Source organism: Melopsittacus undulatus, chromosome 6 (genome assembly GCF_012275295.1).
Source record: "Melopsittacus undulatus isolate bMelUnd1 chromosome 6, bMelUnd1.mat.Z, whole genome shotgun sequence".
Taxonomy (NCBI): Eukaryota; Metazoa; Chordata; class Aves; order Psittaciformes; family Psittaculidae; genus Melopsittacus; species Melopsittacus undulatus.
In genome coordinates, this window is record NC_047532.1 from 20404424 (window position 1) to 20422610 (window position 18187).

At 47.4% G+C, this 18187-nt stretch overlaps 1 protein-coding gene across 3 annotated transcripts in view; it reads right to left on the minus strand.

Annotated features, from left to right (window-relative positions):
* PTPRF (protein tyrosine phosphatase receptor type F) overlaps window positions 1–18187 on the minus strand; it is a 390245-nt gene that overhangs the window by 44242 nt on the left and 327816 nt on the right. For 2 of the 3 annotated variants that reach the window (XM_034063545.1, XM_034063544.1), the window contains exons 13-17: window positions 17364–17557; window positions 10922–10948; window positions 8593–8710; window positions 5748–6326; window positions 5034–5131 (exon numbers count right to left, since the gene is read on the minus strand). In XM_034063545.1, the coding sequence (XP_033919436.1) occupies window positions 5034–5131; window positions 5748–6326; window positions 8593–8710; window positions 10922–10948; window positions 17364–17557 (1016 nt within the window). The remainder of the gene's footprint in view (window positions 1–5033; window positions 5132–5747; window positions 6327–8592; window positions 8711–10921; window positions 10949–17363; window positions 17558–18187) is intronic. The other variant, XM_034063546.1, reaches the window with a different exon arrangement.

Genomic DNA, 18187 nt, shown 5'->3' on the forward strand with positions numbered 1-18187 from the left:
TGCTGCATACAAGCAGGACCCCCATCTCCTGCCAGGCACAGCAGCCATGGGTGCTGCTGTACTAACTGCACCAAGTGTCCCTCGTCTGCTGTGAGAACCTCAATCCTGATCCTACTGAACAACTCCTGCACCCAAAAATGACTGCCTCTGGAAAGCCAGAAACCCAAACAGTTCCTGGAGACAAAGACAAACGGGGTGTAGAGAAACAGAGAGACCAGAGGTTGTGCCCCAGCTATGATAAAGCAGCATGTTTCCTTCCACTGGGCAACTGTCCAGCTGGATTGTGGATAGCAGTGGAGAGACACAGCATGGCAAAAACTAGCAGAGCTGAAGCATGTTAAACCATGGCAGCTATTATGTGTTACAGGCAGAGACCACACCATAAAATGTGCTCCTTCCAACAGCAGCCTTGGGAGAGAGCAGACAGCTCTGTGGAAGAAAAATTACTTGAAGTAAAATGGATTTTTCACCAGCTGAACCCACCATTCAGGCTGATACAGGCACCAAGGGAGGGACCAAACTCTCCTTACAAGTCACCTTTTTAGCAGGTGGCAGAATGTTGCTGGCTCACTGGCACAAGGGGAGCTCATTAGCACTGCTCTAATATTTTGTGGTGAAGCAAGGAGAAGGGTGGCCCTGCAAAGAGGTCTGAAGGACAGTGAACCACAAGAACCAGGCTAGACCTGCAATTTGCAGCTCAGCTTTTGTGTTGTCCAAACAGTGGTGTGCACAGCATACTTCGAACCTTCTTTAGGTCACTTTGCATGGAGGTCAGGATAGGAAAAGAGCCCCAGCTTTTTTGTTGCTGAGAAGAGACTCCCAACACGTAAAAGAGCCACAGTGAGGAGCCAGCAGTGGAGAAGAGAAGCAACTGATCTCATTTGTTGACATGCTTCAATCTTCATGGATGAACTATAAAAATAAGTACCAAGTACTAAAATAACACAAGTTTGCATGGACACATCCCGTGCACTGGCTGCCCCGTGCTCAGGAGAGGTAGGATGGCCAGAGGGAATTGTTCTCTGCTGTGACTCCTCTTAAGATATTTTCTCCTGGGCTTTAATCCCTTTCTCCAAAGACATGTACATCAGATAGGTGCTAAAGGGAGTGGAAAAAAAAAGAAACTATAATGAAGAAATGCTTCTTACAGCACTAAATACTGGATATTTAGCTGTCAGGTTTCACCCTGCTCTGACACAGAAGCAGGCACAACAAAGACAGGATTGCTAGACCTCAAGTCATCTTAGCAGCTTTGCTGTCTGTTCCAGCACCACCCCTTGCAGGTCCAGACATTCCAGATGAGAACTAATCAGAGGTGTCCTGGGGGAACATGGAACCTCCCTTCATATGCTCCAACAACGACGTGAACAAAACCAAGCTTCCAACATTAAGAGCTATGCTGGAAGGATGCAAAGCCCACAAAGAGTTCCCACTGCCTCTCAGATGAGATCTCTCATCACAAATTCTTCTCTAATAAACTGCTTCTGTGTGTGCTCTAGGGAAGGTGCTCGCCTGCACATGAGCCATCTCTGTGGGACACAGCTGTTCTCCTGGAGTGAGAGAAGGAAGAAGAGATCATTAGGTACTTCAGAGTTTCTCTGCTTGCTCTGCACTGGAATTGACCAGGACACAGTCTCCAGTTCAGTCCTGACATTAGATGATGATTTTTAGTGCCATGAACAAAGACAGTGAAATTGGCATTTGCAATGCTTTCCTGAAGCATGCTTCACCATCCCTCCTTTTCACAGTTCCTGCAGCAGTTCTACGTTCCTTTACCTGCCATAACACATTGTCTTCTCCAATCTTATGCACCATTAGTTATGGCCTCTACACAAACCTTACGATAACATAAGGGCTCAGAAACAGTCATTCGTGTGCAGCTGAAGATGCCCGGGAGCTCAAGCAGGAATGCTATTTAGAGATTGCATCATGGCCCACTGGTAACTACTTAAGTCAGCAGCAAATTTGGCCCAAGGGCTCTGAACTGCCAAACGTTGCTGACTAGCCCATGGATTGCTGTAAAATGTCATTTATGCTGCTCTTACCCACAAGAGAACAACTGCAAAGCTAGGTGGGTCCAAATGTCACTGCTGAAAGTCTGCTGCTTGATTTCAAGGCAGGAAAGAATGTATTAAACTAAAAGATGAAAAGACACATAGTGTGCAACACTGGAAAAGATAATGACTTGATGGAGAAGTAGACAAGGTTGCTTTTTTTTGCGGGCATGAGTTAATTACTACATTCCACAGGATACACTCTGAGAAAGCACTGCCCAGCATCCTCAGGGATTATTTTCAAACCTGTATCATAATGATTTTCAAAAGCTGCTGTTCCTTCTCCCCATTTGTGGAATACCTTGTGATGCTGTCTTTTACCAATATACTCTCCATCCTACTCTTAAGTTGAAGAATGTGTCTCAGGAAAGTTCAGTTTCCCCAAGGAGAAGGTTGCATCTATCTTGCACTTTCCATGAAAGCTCCAGAACAGCTTTTTGCAAGCACACTGGAATAGAAAAGGAATAGAGCCTCTCTTCCACCACAACTGCTGGGCAACATTTTACAAGGAATTTGTCTCTTGCACCAGAAGAAGCTGTAGAAATTCTCCAAAGACAACTCAAGCTTTCATTATTGATTTGGTGGCAATGAAAATTTGTAAGGTCTCAGTTCATCCTCTATTAAAAAAAGGCTCTAGTCCTGCCTGTGCCTCACTATTCATTGTCAGAACAATATCTACTTTAATTAAATCTGTTAAAGTAGAATATGACACCCTTTGGGACATAGATTTAGCATGAGACTGTTTATCAAGTGTAGATAATACTAATTGTTCCCATGGAGATTTATCTGCTATGCTAGTTACAGTATTAGGCTCTGGCCTCAGCACCCCATGTTCCTGAATTAGAAGAGAGGTGAACCTTGTTTATAAAATACAACGTCCTGAAGGTTAAGGATTTCTTTTGAGTAGCACAATCAATGACCTGGAGCTGAACCCCATAGCTCCTGGCCTTGACTCATGTGTGTCTGCAAGCCTGCGAATATTAATAGAAAGAAGACACTATTAGAGAAACATCCTTCTAACACTCTCGCTTGCATGATTGCTCTTCAGTTAGCAAGTAGCTAAAGCCATCTGCTCCTGTGTCACCTGAGGGTTAACCCGCAGCAGGGGCAGACCCTGAGTCACAGTCTGCTGCAAGACAAGGCATCAGAATTACATTCTTGGCTCCTGGCTACCTCCAACCACTCCACAATCCTTATGCGGTGGTAATGCACTAAAGGTCACACTGTCCCTTTCTAGCACAGTGCTGTCAGATAGAGACATGGGCTTTGTGCCACACGAATAAGGCAAGATGAAGCAGAGTGCAAAGTAACCAGGCTCTGGGAAGTTACTTGTGGACAGATATCTGAGCAGTGATCCTAATGCACCCTACGCCTGAGAAAGCTTTGAATACCACAAGGTCTTCACAAAAGCCTTGTCTGCTTCAGCTAACACGCATGTTAACAAGTGCCTGCTATTGATCATGGTAATTTAGCTTCAGGATTTAAGCAAGGAGAGCCAGTAACAAGGAAGGGAAGGTGCTCACACACTTTGATGTTGATGTAGTTAAGGACCTTCCCCTCATTCCCCTGGCCATGGATCCCCCACAACTCATGCAGACATTGCATTTGCTCTTTAGGCACATGTGCAACGAGGGAAGTCATGCTGCTTCCACCCTTGGCCAGCTTTGCAGGTAGCTGCTGAGACTGGGTGGAAAATTATCTTTGGTTATGGGACACGTTGGTTTTGTTTCTAAAGGGACAGAAGCTGAGATCTGCAGAAATTTCCACACACTCTAGACTTCCTCCCACCTCAGTGTTATACATCAGGGAGCTGACTAAAGAAGCAAGACATCAGGTCATAAGTGCTGTCTGCAGCCTGGTGGATGACAACTACATCCAGAACTGTGTTGGAGAAAAGAGAGCAGCAGCCATTCCTGTAGTTCCCTCTGCACTGACACATCTTGTGCTGCTCACACCTCGAACACCTTCTGGAAGGGTGATGATGCTTCTCGCCTTCATTCCCTTAGGTTATGCATCTGTCACACTGCTCTGAAGTAACTCATAAAGGCTCTGAAGTAACTCATAAAGGCAATGTGGATGTTTGAGACAGGACACGTTGCAGGAAGAGTCACTCTAAAGTTTAACTCTCTGGCTGGTTTTCAGACCACCTTGTCCTGGTGATCTCTTGCAACTGAATCATGTTTATAATTTTCTGTGCTCTGACTCTGAATCGGGCATCAGGACAAGCTTGTGTAACCACTGTCAAGGAGCTACAATGGCCAGTGTGATTGGGAGGTCTCAACTGAGCGATTACCAGGCAAAGAGATACTTGAGAAAACTGATGATGGAGTGAAGCATTGACTGGGGTTGTGCGAACAACCACTGCAAATGCTCGTGAGAAAAGCATCAGGGTTTGGGGTGCTGGACCAGTTTCCATTTCCCTTCAAAAAGGCAAATAATTCGGGGCACTGTTAAGGGAGAAGTGGGTATTTAGCAGAAGTTGCTATGATCAAGATGGGTTTCTAAATGGATGACGAGAAGCCAGAAACACATATTATGATCACTGAGACATCTCATTCTCTGCCCAGCGCATGCCTTCACTGCTTGGTATTGCCAGTGTGTGCATCAGCCAACATTATTCACTCCTGCTTTTATTACCACGAGCCAAGTGCTTATTGGCTATTCCACAACTGATCAAAACAGAAAGAAATCAACAGAACTACACCACCTTCTGGCTCGACAGGAAGGAAAGTAAGCAGCAGTGTGTTCTACTGTGTGCCATGGTTCATGCACAGGTGCTCAAAAGTAAGAGCAGCTACCTAACTTGGGCTTGGAGATTGTTGCTCCACAAGACTCCAGGCCAGTGAGCAATATGACCCTGCTCTGCCCATCTCTTGTCTAATGGCCTGGAAACATCATGTGGCAGGTCAAGATGCTGCTTTCCACTGTCCTGCTCACTGCCACAGGTGGAGCTTCCTGTTCTCTGCATCCCACTCTTACCTTAAAAGGCACTGCAGATTTATAGGAGTCAGGCACTTCCCAGCTCAGCAACACAGACGTTTTCATGACGGCATTGACACGGAAGTTCTTAGCAAACACTGAAATGAAAAACAAGATTTTTGAGCACTGTAACACCAAGTCAGGAGGGAGCCAGGCAGCAGCTTGGTTCCAAGTCTCTCTTTATCTATCTCAGCATCAGAGGTCAAACAGTTCAGCTACAGCAGAGAAGTGAGATGAGGAGAAAAGAGCAGCTGCCTTTTTACCAAGTTTCCAGTCTCCAGTGGAGTTTTGCTTTTTAACTATAATTTCCAGCATCACAGAAAGGAAGTCACAGGCTTAACTGTAGTGCTCCCCTCTCCCCCCTCCACTCACACTCTCTTGGCCCTTTGCCATGATCAAAGAACAGTGGTGCTCAGGTACTGTATCTGCAGATCATCCTACCCAGCTGCCTGCTCCAGTTCAAGCACGAGCCTTTCATGTACAGACAAAACATCAAAGTGTGCCTGTGGAGCAATGAAGGCAATTAAGCTACCACCAACGCCCCACTTCCCCAAATGGCAACTTTAAGGAAACCTTCACTGAGCCTCCCCTCGCCGAACTAGTTTTAGATTAGGGAGCCACACAGTACCTGATCTCAGTAAGTCAGAGCATAGCCTCATGAGCTGAAGCAAAGGCCTCTCGCTTGCTGATAGGGCTTGTTAGATGGGCACTTACCTTGCTCAACAGGCATTGTCCGGGACTGGATGCTGGGGCTGAGTGGCCCAACCCCTTTATTGGTGCGGGCCCTCACTTTGATGTCGTAAGTGGTATCGGGCTTCAAATTCATCAAAGTGATACTTGTGTCCTTGGTGATATTAACCAGGTCCTGCTGGCTATTTATGTCCCTGTATACCACTGTGTAGTTGACTATCTTGCCGTTTCTTTCTGCTAAGACTGGAGGGTCCCATGCAACTTCTGTGGTTGAAGTGGTGAGACCCACCACACGCAGGTTCTGTGGGAAGCCGCTTGGCACGTCTTCTGCTGTAGTGATCTCCTTCTCAAACTCTTCTCCTGGGCCAGCTCTGTTCTTGGCAGACAATTTGAAGAGGTATGTGGCCCCCTTGTGCAGGTTGGTCACAGTGTAGTGATGGTCTCTCTTCCCGAAGTCTATTGTGTTCATCTTTTCCTCATCAAGACGTCTGTATTGTAGCCTGTAACCCAGCAGCTCCCCTACCATCTCCTTGGGTGGGTGCCACTGGATGAGGGCTGTGTTCATGGCTGTCGTGCTAATCATCATGGTGGGCTTCCCTGGGACTGCAACATAAACACACAATGACCATCTATAGCCTCGAAGGAGGGCAAGGAAGGACCGCTTCTGTGCTGCTCAGTCCAAGAGGATTGAGGAAAGTGGGAAAGTTCAGACAACAGGGTGAAGAGGACGACAGACAATTCACATGGATAGAGGCAGACTGACCCTAATCCGGTGATGAGGGAAGCTGGAGCCAGCCAGCTTCTGGCTGCTGTTTTCCCATGTGCTGCCATCTAAACAGGCAATAAATTCTGTCATATCCAGCCCCCAAATTCATCCCCTTTTCTAGGAAAGCTTTAAGGTACCTCAAAGCATCACATTTAATTCAGAGAAGATACGAATCCCGTCCTCCCAATCAGTGGTCTTCAGACACTCCAGCTAGTGTGCAACACCAGGCCATGCTGGCCCCAGCGCACTGTACCACAACAGATACACAGAAGCCCAAGTCCAGCACCCTGATCTGTCTCAAGGCAGACAAAATTTCATCCTGAAACCTTGCAGTTTTACCACCTGCAGAGGCAGCGAGCAGAGCTGGGCAGGCTGTTTACCATCAGAATACATTTTGGTTTAGCTGATGAGCAGATTCGTGATGTCAGTGTCGATGTGAAAGGTGAACACAAGCGTTCCACAGGATTTTGCTTATGCTGCACAAGCCAAGGGATGTAGTCATCACTGGTTAGGAACTGATGGATTTAAATTGGTGGTTTAATACCTTGATCTCCTTCAGTTAAAATAGGATGTGTCTTCAGTTCACATCAGCTCAGATTTGTAAACAAATCAACTGATAGGGAAGATACTCAGAATCAAAGGAATGGGCCACTGATATGAAAATGAAAATGGGATTGTAGCCAAACCTAGGTAAATAAAATATCCTTGAACAGTTTTGAAATGTATGAGCCCACAGATGAGAATGAGAAAAACGTATTTGACAGAATTATGCCTCGATTTTGCCATGAGAGGGCGATACCGACACTCCCCTTTGAGGTCAAGCCTGCAGACAAGCATGTACAAAGGCAGCTCTGGGGGTGGTTCTGTAGATAGCAAGACATACGATTACATTTCCACTGCCAGTGCCATCCTTCTTGCACTCATAATACAATGTCTAAGAGCAGCTAGTATTAAGGGACACATTATTTTCAAAGCTTATTCCAATATTAACTTCAAATGTGCATCGTAACATGGGAAGACCCACTGCGGTTTACAGTGCAACACCAGTACGTTTAGGAAGCTTTTCCTGTTTATAGGACAGCTGTAGCAATGTGATGAGCAGAGCATACATCATGGCGAGGCACAAGGGAGACAGCATTTGAAATTGTGACAGTGGAAACTACCTCTGGAGCTCCCCATATGCAGTGCGGAGGAGATGGCAAGCTGTTCCCTGCTTAAAAGCACCAGGAACAAACGCTCTCAGTTGCACAAGCTGCATTCCCATAATAACAAGTGGTAAATACTGTTCCTGCGGCTGGTGTGAGGAAGCAGCAGGATTATCAATCGTATGACTGGTCTAGTGAGTGGAATTTGTGGTCAAGACAATGTCAATTAGTTGGTGTCACTGCCAAAGGCAAGTTTGACCACATCCGGAGGAAAGCACCTGACGAAATCCTGGGTGCCCCTGCTCCAGGCAGAGGCTCCTGTGTTCCACGAGGCACAGGGTACAAGTCTCTGCTGACAATGCAGAACCAAACTGGCTGGGATCACCAGGACATAGAAGCTGTGTTCGCAGTACTCCCATGGCAGGATTTGTTGCATTCCAGATTTTACCACCGCTCTAGGAGCAGCTGGGCTCAGCTATGTAATCCTGGGGAGACAGCAGGATCAATGGCTGGGGGGGAAAGCTGAGAAGCACCTCTGAGGAGCCCTCTTTGACAGGAACCATCCCATGTGACACTGTAGTCACCATAGGAAGCAAGAAATGGCACTTGTCTATGGGGACAAGGTGAGGACAGGCCACTCCAAAGCTGAGGGAGGGCCTGGACTTTTAGGCTTCCTCTTCCCAGGTCTCTGGCCTATGCGGATGAGCTCAGACCCATGAGTTTCACTGCTCTCTCACAGGCCCTGGCACTATCTGTCCATCTGTTTGCTGTACTTTGCTCCGGTGATCCAGTGGCAAAGCCTGTAAGTAAGGGCTGGAGATCACAAGAGTATGTGCCTCTGTAGCATCTCCAGCCCTCTCAGTTCTTTCTGTATGGGTGCCTTGGCCATACTCCCCATGCCTCCTGGGAGGTTTACTACCACCCCTAAGAGGCTGTGGCATCCACTCCCCACACTCACCTGCCCCTGTGGTGGTGATGACTTTTGGCTTGCTGCGGGCACCATCTCCTTTGGTGGTGTAGGCAGCGACTGTGACGGAGTAGGTGGTTTCTGGCAGCAGGCCTCCAATGACCGTCTCCTGGGAACACATCCATGAGGCAGAGAAGGGGCAAATGAGAAGAACAGGTACTTGTTACCAGAGTGAGCAAAGGAGGGCACTGGGGTCAGTGTCTCCAACAGCAACACACCAACACACTCAGATTCACACTCATGCATTGCACTCAAACATCTTGCACAGAGCCAGCAAACAACAATTACTGCCACTCCAACGCTCATCCACCTCATTTCAACCCCTGCCTCTAACATTTGGCCTTTTAGGGACCCACCAGCAACCTGTGTCAGCAGCTCTGCTCTCCCACGGCTTCTGCCAAGAGGGAGATCTGCTCCAGACATGGTCCTATGTGAAGCCTGAGAGTAAAAGGACTGTGGAGCTGTGAACTAGAGCATAAGCCAGTTCAGCTGGCTGGGGAAATCTCTTGGAGGCTAATTTGGGGATTTTTAAAGTTGTCTCTCACAGCAGAGCCACAGGGAGCACAGAGAGGCAATGCAGGCTCAAAGGCCCCAGGCAGGGAGCACCTGCAGTGCTACAGGAGTGTGTTTACCTCCTTGCCAGGCCCGAAGTTGAAATGATGGGACAGGGTCAGCACAAGGCACTGGAAAGACCTGGAGGGAAAACCCTGCGCTGTGGGAGGTCTGGGAGGAGGGCAGACTCAGCAGGGTGCTAGCACTCCTGCATGCTCTGGCTTACTCTGGGCAGGAGAAGGGCATGGCTCTGCACTTCAATTTGAGATCAAAGAGGGGAGCACCACTCCTCCCTCCTGGCCTGCAGCAGCAACATGACTTGTGCCAGGTGCATCTGGCCAGGCCTGCAAACGAGCAAGCACAGCGAGCTCAGCAGCTCCTTGAGAGCTCAGTACAGACACCCTTGTGTTCATCTGTGGGTGTTATGAAAGGGACTGGGGCTGTTTAGCACTAATAACCCATGAGGTCAGGGAGCAAGAGACAACCGAGCTGGAGAAGAGGCTGGGGAAGGTTTTTGAAAGGAGGCAGAGGCTCTGGGTTGGTTATTTACCCTTTCAGAAAAGAAGTGTAGTGATGGAGAGGGACAAGGCACTGTTAGAGGCTGCTTCAGGGGTCTGATCCCTGCCAGCTTGAGGGGTATAAGGGGTGCTTGTGGTTGCTTTCAGAGCACAGCCAGTCCTCCCATCACTCACTCACACAAACACGCACACTATTAAACCTGCTGATTTCCAGTAAGCGCTGCTGGTTCAGGTTACCTGCCCAGGCTTACTCATCAAAATCACCATGTTACCATTGCGGAACCAGCCAGCCCAGAGAAAAATCAACAAGCACCAACAAGAACCCCGCCAAAATCACCGTGTGAACCAGAGTCCAATCCCAACTCCGCCCCTGCAGCAGATCGTGTGTGCGGGTGAGTGGACACGCAGTCCGATCGGTGCCAATGGACCCGCGGGGGAAGCACTCACACAAAACCTGCAGACTCTGAACATCCCAAGAGAATTCACTCCTCCCAAATCCATGCAAAGAGAAATTCTCACGCAAAAGCATGCCACCGGGAGCAAAGCAAGCGAGCTGAGAGGAGGGGAAGAGAGATGAGGGACGGATGAAAGAAGGTCTGATTGCGTAATGTAAACACAGGGCTGTCATGACAAAGACACTCCACGAGAGAATCCTCCATAAAAAGCAGGAGCAGAAATGCATTGTGCCAGGGAAGCTCACAGTAGGGCACATAATTGAATTGCTGACTCTAAAAAGGTCATTTTCTAGTTTGTTCCTCCAAATTTATATTTCAAAATTATGTGGGAAAAATTGGATTTAACTGTTTAAATGTAATTATTTTCCTATTACAATCTGTGTTTCAACCAAAGGTCACGGTTGAAAGTGTAGGTTATTTTTCATGACTACGATCAATGTGGTTTAAAGATTATATATCTAATTTTACCACATAACTCCATGTAACTCGGTGGGCCAACTACTGCAGGAAGTAGGATGCACCTCCTGAGTTGATCACTTGAGCCTGCCTAAAACTGCACTGCAACAAGCTGGAAATACAGATTATAGGAAATGTCAATTGCTTTTCTGCATTTAGTAGCAATCTAAATGCCAATTTTCTCTGGATTTGCTGCTTGTGGAAGGTTTCACAATGTAACTCTCCAGCCTCATTAAAGGAGTGAAAGGGATGTTTTGACAGCACTGTGTCTACAAAATTCACAAATCGATTTACCAAACCCCTCCTTTCCAACCTGGAATACACACAAGTGGTACTTACATGGTCGACGGAGTCCTCAGTTCTCCACTGACGGGGGGAGAAAGGAAGGAGGAGAGAAAAATGGAGACACAGAATTTTAAGGGGCAACATGTAGGAAGGGGATGACAATGACAACAGCAGGGGTTAGCAGGACTGGGTTGGGGGGATTACAACACTTAAACACAGAGGATCACTTGGCACAAGCTGTGCCAAGGGAAGAGGTGGCACAGAGCAATTTTCTACATGCTGCTAGCCTGCACAGTAGGTCTGAGATCATTCACACAACCAGGGGCAACAGCTTCCTTCTTAATGAATGGAGAGGTCACCAATTCCTAACTTTGCAGTCCTTTCTCTTTCTGTCTTTCCCCCCCCCCCCCCCCCCCCCCCCCTTCTGTGCTATTCTGCCTCTTCCACAAGCAGAACAATTAGGGACAGCTTGCATTATCAAGGCTCTGTGGCTGACTGCTGTCCTGCATCACCCACAACAGATCAGTGGACTAATGTCCAGTTTCTGCCCTCATGATCCTCCAGCCGCCATCTCTTGTTGAGAATCAAAGACTTCAACACACAAAACTCAGAGGGCACTCTCTGCAGGGAAGCACCAATACAACATTTACAGAGCTTCTCTTTCCTGTATCATTTGTAAGAAAATGCTCTGGAGACCTTAGAAAACCGAGAAGTGCCATCTCTTGTAAACAGCTGCAAGAAGCTGAGAGTCTTACACAGAGCTCCACACTAAGCTGATTCTCTAACAAAGCTGCGTGGCTTGGAGCAAGGCTCAAACTGGTGCATATACCAAGGAAACAGCTTCTCTCTTCCAATTACACAATACCAAATGGCAAACACTTGTTTGGCAAGAGCAGCCCTGCAGGTAAGACTTTTACACAAACTATTTCCCAGCAATAGCTCACATGGATTCCCAGCCATGGCAGCTCAATTAGGACTCTGAAGAGGGAACATGCAGGTTTCTGGCTGGATTTGGGGTTCTAAGACATCAAAGCTGCACTGGGGTGGTGAAACTTAGCAGACCTTGGCTGTTGCCATGCATGCCTGTAGCACTGTTCTCTGTGGTCAATGCACCAAAGGAAGGTTTGCAAAGATCACAGTGAGCTCTCTCAGCCAAGGTGACGTGTTCCATTTCAGGTTACTAAATCTGCCTGGAAGAAGCACTGGTCAATAGGTTCAAGCATAGAGATGAAAGCAGAAGATAGGTACTATTGCCCCTGACTCACAATGTGAGCCTTGGCAGGCCTTTCTTCTGAGCCTGAGCTACCAGCTGTGAAATGGTACTCAGATACTGACTTCCCTGGGACACTGGAAAGCCCAGCTAATACTGTTGAAGTGCCTGGGAACCTGTGGGTGCAGCAGTAATACTAAAAGGTATTAAGGCTACAAGTAGCCTTTTGTACTCAGGCTATTTGAGGTTGCTTTCACAGGCTGCAACCTGTCACAGTGGCAGAGTACTCTCCTCAGCAGTAAAATACGTGGCATACCTTCTAAGTTTTGCTATTCTATTCTCTAAATTCAGAAAGAAGCAGCTATTGGAGAAAAAAATCCTCTAAGATTTTATTACAGTTCATTTATTTGATGCCATGAGACTACAGTAGAATTATCCCCCTAAACCATGTTAAAATTTAATTTCATTGCAGAGGTCAAGTTGTCCCTAAAGACTTCCTATACAGACAAAGCCCTCACGAGGTATTATGGTCACCAAAGGACCTCTTTCCACATACATCTTGGTGCTATTTCCAGTGTTGCATGCTTAGCTGAACTCAAGTCACTGCTACTGATGTACTACCCACACGCCAGCCAGCCTACACCACTGGCAACAGCCACACTCTCTGCCCTGCTGATCTAAAACCTGGCAGAAGTCTTGTTACAGGAGGTCTACGAGGCCTGGTAGTTCTTTCTCCTGGAAGTACATTTCTGCTTCAACACCACATCCCTGGTGGATGGGGGCCATGTGGATGGTAACACCCCAGCCTGTCTCCATGTAGCTGCAGGAGCAGAAGGTAACACCCCAGTGCAGCAAACAGAGTAGACCGGGGCTCAGGAGGCTACTGCATCTGACAGCCCCTCACAACACAGCATAGAGTTTATCACCCACCAGGATTTTAGACCAAACATTTAATGCTCAAACTCTGTTTGCTCTTATGTTTCAGTGGACTTTAATCTTGCATCAGATCAGAGTGCAAAGAAATGCCTTGAGAACTGTGCTGGAGGAATAACAGTGAAAAGCCAGGCCTGCATAAATATGTTCAATATAAATTCAGTTTCATTATAAAAATATCATCTGCAGATCAAAACATTTCCTTCCTTAAACTAGCTCAATTGCTTTTTAACTGTTGAAGGTTGGTCAGTAAGACAAATAGATCTGAAAAGCTCAGGAGCTGTCATAAAAAGAACTCAGACTGGGCTGTGTGCATGAGACAGGATGGCTCAGGGAAGTGCTAAAGCTAACAGTGTGTATTTATGGCAGCTGCAGTGCCTTAACGTTTCATTTTACACTTCAACACCACACAGCAGTCATGTTGCACCAGGGAATGGCTGTTTTCCCTGTTCATGGCTCTTGCAAAAGACAGGCTCAAGCCCTCCTAAACAGCACCAGCTACGAAAAGTGAATACTGCAGTTTTCCTTCAGATCCTTCTCTCCGCTTCAGTGACTGTGGCACAACTCCAGATGTAAACTTGGGTGCCAGCTTGTGGGGATGTGGAAGGGTCTGAGGGCTCCAGAAGTTCACATTTGTCTGTTACTTAAATGCCTCTTGGATGATGCTTTTCAGTTTTATTCCACTTACAAAGCAGAGTACATCTCACCTCCATGCCAGACCCATGCATGACTTTTTCCAAGTAGATTTAAATAAAGATCCTTGACAACCACCCAGCAAAAGAGGGAGGCTGTAAATTCCTCTGTGTTATGCCTGGGTGGGCAATGCCCAGGAAACAGGAGTCTCTGGCTATTCTGTTTTCCTTTGATCTCTGTCCAACAGAGTCCAACAGCAGAGAAGTACTTGCTGTTACTTCTTCTTGTTCATCTGGAGCAAGCTGGTGGGACATGCACTCAGTCTGCACGTTGGATGGAGAAGTGCTGCCTGCAAAGACCACGCAATTTTCCCATGAGCCTGCAGCCCTTCCTGTGGGCAGTGTGCCTCTCCCCTGCCATGACTGTTTGCAAAGCAGGAGGTGTAGGAGGTGACAGGAGTGTCTCTTCCACAAAGCCTGACCTTCTTGTACCCTGCCAGCCCCCAGCAGCAGAAGCACTGCTAAGGTCTCTGGGTGGCCTGGTTCTGCACAGGGCTCTAAAAAGCTAAGGTGCACGCCCCATCATCAGAACGATGCAGGAAGCAGGCTCCCGGCCAAATATGTTGCACAGTTGAGGGCAGGGCCACAGTGCAGCACAGGATGAAGTGTCCCCTCAAGATGTTCCAGCCTGGGCTGAGAACAAGCAGGCTGGCCATATTGCCTTCTAGTATCTAAAGGGGGCCTATAAGGCTGCTGTGGAGGGACTCTTCATTAGGGACTGTACTGACAGAACAAGGGGTAATGGGTTCAAACTTAAGCCAGCAAAGTTTAGGTTGCATATAAGGAGGAAGATCTTTACTGTGAGGGTGGTGAGGCACTGGAACGGGTTGCCCAGGGAGGTTGTGAATGCTCCATCCCTGGTGGTGTTCAATGCTGGGCTGGACAGAGCCTTGGGTGACATGCTTTAGTGTGAGGTGTCCCTGCCCATGGCAGGCGGGTTGGAACTGCATGATCTTAAGGTCCTTTCCAACCTAAACCATTCTGTGATTCTATGATTTGCTTGTCCATCAGTCTGTCAGTAGGAGGTGAGAGCTCAGACTGGAAGGCATGAGAAGTCTGATGAAGGTAATCAGCCTCAGGCACAGCCACAGAGGGGAGGGAGAGGCCTCAGTTCCGCCACAGGACCTTCTGAATGACAGGTTACTTTCCCTACACAGGAGGCTGCAAAATAGAATGCGATCTCTCCAGCACCAGGGCTCCACTTCTTGCTGATGTTTTTAGTCTTTTCCACTCAGATGGTTTTGAAAACTCAGAATCTATATTATCTGCACAGCTAACATCTCCATTCCCTTTCCTTTTTCCTTTCATCTTCGTTTACCCTCTCTCCATTTCTCATCTTCAATCAGGGAAAATGATGAGTCAGCTGTAAAACCAGGGTCTTCACACCATCTGCAGGAAGCAGATTATATGGTACATACCTACTCAAAATCAGCAGACAGCCTGGCTAGACAAAAGGAGGAGAGGCTCTGTCTACGTGTTCAGAGAATTTCTTTGGCTCCAGAGAAGAAAACAGTTTAATTCTTCCCTTATGCACTGGTAGAAATGTTTATGGATGTTTAGGAGTACTGAACTGTGGCTGTATTCTGACCATTTTCATCCTGTGACTTTCAGGGACAGGTGTTCCTTGTGACTCTTTTTGTTGCCTTCCACAGAAAATAACTCTTCCAAGACTGCTTGTTAAAGTTCCATTTAGCTGTTTGCAAAGACACACACTGCCGTACTGAAAGATGGCAGCTCTTACAGGGTTCTTCAGCTGCTGGAACAGACATATTTCATCACAAGCCAGGTCATGCCTGGCTTCTCACTCTTTTGGGAAATAAAGATCTCTACTGCCAAGTCAGTGAAACCTCTTCCCTGCAGGGTCATCATTAGTTTATCCCAGGAGTGACATGACTCCTTCAGAGTAGTCACTTTTCTGCAACTATCTTTTGGCCTTTGCTTCCATCCAAAAGTTACAGTGGATGAATTGAGCACCACACACACCAGAAAAAACCACAGTCACAGCACTCGAGAACTTTCCCACATAAATTCACCGAATAAGAAAGACTGGCAAGTGGTCTGACATGCCAGGAAGCTTCAAACAACTTGCCTCCTTGATGCACACATTCAAAATAATGCAAAATCCAGCACTCCTTGGAAAGTTTCTGGCACTGGAATCCTCATTCCTGCACATTAACATGGGGTTTCTCTCTCTGAAATGTATGAGTAAGGAGTGAAAGCAGAACTGGCTGGGCAAGCATGAAATGTTTGAAAACACAAACAAGAACAACATTGCCAACTTCGCCCACTGATGCTTGGGACCAACCCATTAACTCCAAACTCCAGCTGAACAACACAGCATCAATTGGTCGAACAATACAGAAGTTTATATCCTGCTGGAATAAGTAAAGCACAGTAAGCTGCTTTTCTAATGATTAAAATAAAGCAACATTTGAAGCATTAACAGAGACATGCCCCAGACAACACTGCAAGGACCCTCAAAGCATTTTCTCTCCTCAAAGTTTTTCCCTTCCGCATTACTTCTGAGTTTTACCCTTCAGAATATGAATGGGGAGTAAAGCTGCCTCTGTGCACTGCACTCCCTACTGACAAACATATAAATGATTCACATCTGAGTTCAGGCCACAGATCAATTAATCGTTGCAGCTCTCCAGTATTTATATTGGGCATCATTCAGGCAAGCCAGCTCTGAATCGATTACTCGTCGCTTCCAACAGCAGCAGATCCTGTACTTCATTTATACGATTATCTTCGTAGAGAACAGCTTGGGTCATCCATGACGAAGGACCCTTGCTCCAAAGAAGAGATGTATTTCACAACAGACCAAGAACTTCCTCAGACCCTGGGAAAGAAGCAACTACACATTGCTGGGCTGAGCAGAGTGCATATCTATGCCTGGAGCACTATGAAGGAACAAGGCTTTAGCTCACAGCCAGTGAGGTATCCAGGACATCACATAATTATGAGCAGATTGTTATACGGGGTTTGCAGAGGGCAAAGTCAGAGGGCAGGGCAAAGTCAGAGGGCAGGGCAAAGTGGGCCTGCAAGCCTGCAGCTCAATTCTCCCCTGCCACCCCATCAGCCTTTCCTAGACTCAGTTGGTTTTACCTATGGTTTGGTTTCAAGAGGCAATGCAAGGTTCAAGTCTATGCCTTGCAAAAGCAGAAGGGAGGCTTCACTGAGCCAGAGGAGGGCTGCCCTGCCTAGCATGCTGTGCCCACCCAATGGTGCAGAGCCATCCCTGTGCAAAAAAAAGTAGGTAGCACTGCAAAGAGGGAGAAACTTTGCCCTGAATGCAGTAAGCACAAAAGACTTAAGGCCTTAAAACTCTGACGATTTATAACCTGACTGGCAAAACACAATTTGCTGCAGCCAAAATCTGCACAGGATGTGGCAGGTAGAGAGAGGTACATGTCAGAGAAGGGGTAAGGGAGAAGCATCATTCAATACATCATCTTTCCTACATCAATCCTTTCCTGATTAAACATTTTACCCATTCGTAAGCCACAGTTTAGGGATAAACTGCTTGCGTTGCTCAGGCAGAGCTGAATCCTGTGCTCGGCCTCAAGGGGAGGCCGAGAAATACTTGGATCCAGACAGCCTGGCACTCTGCAGAGAAGAAAGGTGCCATGCCCACCAGCCCGTGGTCCCCACACTGTACCTGTGCTTCCGACAGCATGACGTCCTTGATCACTGGCTGCCCTCGGGGCTCATTGTTTTCCAGCTTCACATATGTAACCTGGTACCCACGGATTTGCCCGTGCTGCTTGTTGGAGATGGGCAGCTTCCAGCTCACCCGGATGGCAGTCGAATTCACAGACTCTACCTCCACCTTTCGAGGTGGGGCACTGGGCACTGTAACACACATAGGATTAAACAGTTAGCAGGTACAACACAACACACCATCTCTCACTCCTCTACCTTCCCTCACCTCAACAGAATGACAGCTCTGTTGGCACAAGTGCCCATACCTGCCCAGGAGATCTTTCTGCAGTTTTCCAGTGTGGCCATATCCCCAACCCTTTCCCAGCATCCAAGCACTTTTGCTGCTCTCAGTAGGAAGGAGTGTGACTGTGACATGCAGAAGCACCTCTAAAAGCCACTGTGCTGGGTCAGACCCAAGGTCCATCTATATCTCTCTTGTCTCCAGCAGTAAGGGATCAAGGAAGAATACAAGAATAAAGCAGAATATAAAGCATATTGTAACCACCTGCAGCTCAGGGTGCCTGGCAGCAGAGGCAGGGGTTTTGAAGCCTTCTTTGCATCCTGCCTGTCAGAACATCTCCTCAGATCCCTCTGTGTACATCTAAACACGGTCCAACAGCCACCAGGTAATGCAACTGGGTGCTGAGCCTGCTTTGCAGGGAGCTCTGGTACCTGCCACCAGCCAAAGTGCACACGTGCTCTTCTCTTGTGACAGCAAGAGGTTAATGAGGGGGAAAAGCACCATCCTAAAACAATAACCCAGAGCTCAGAGACAGCAGT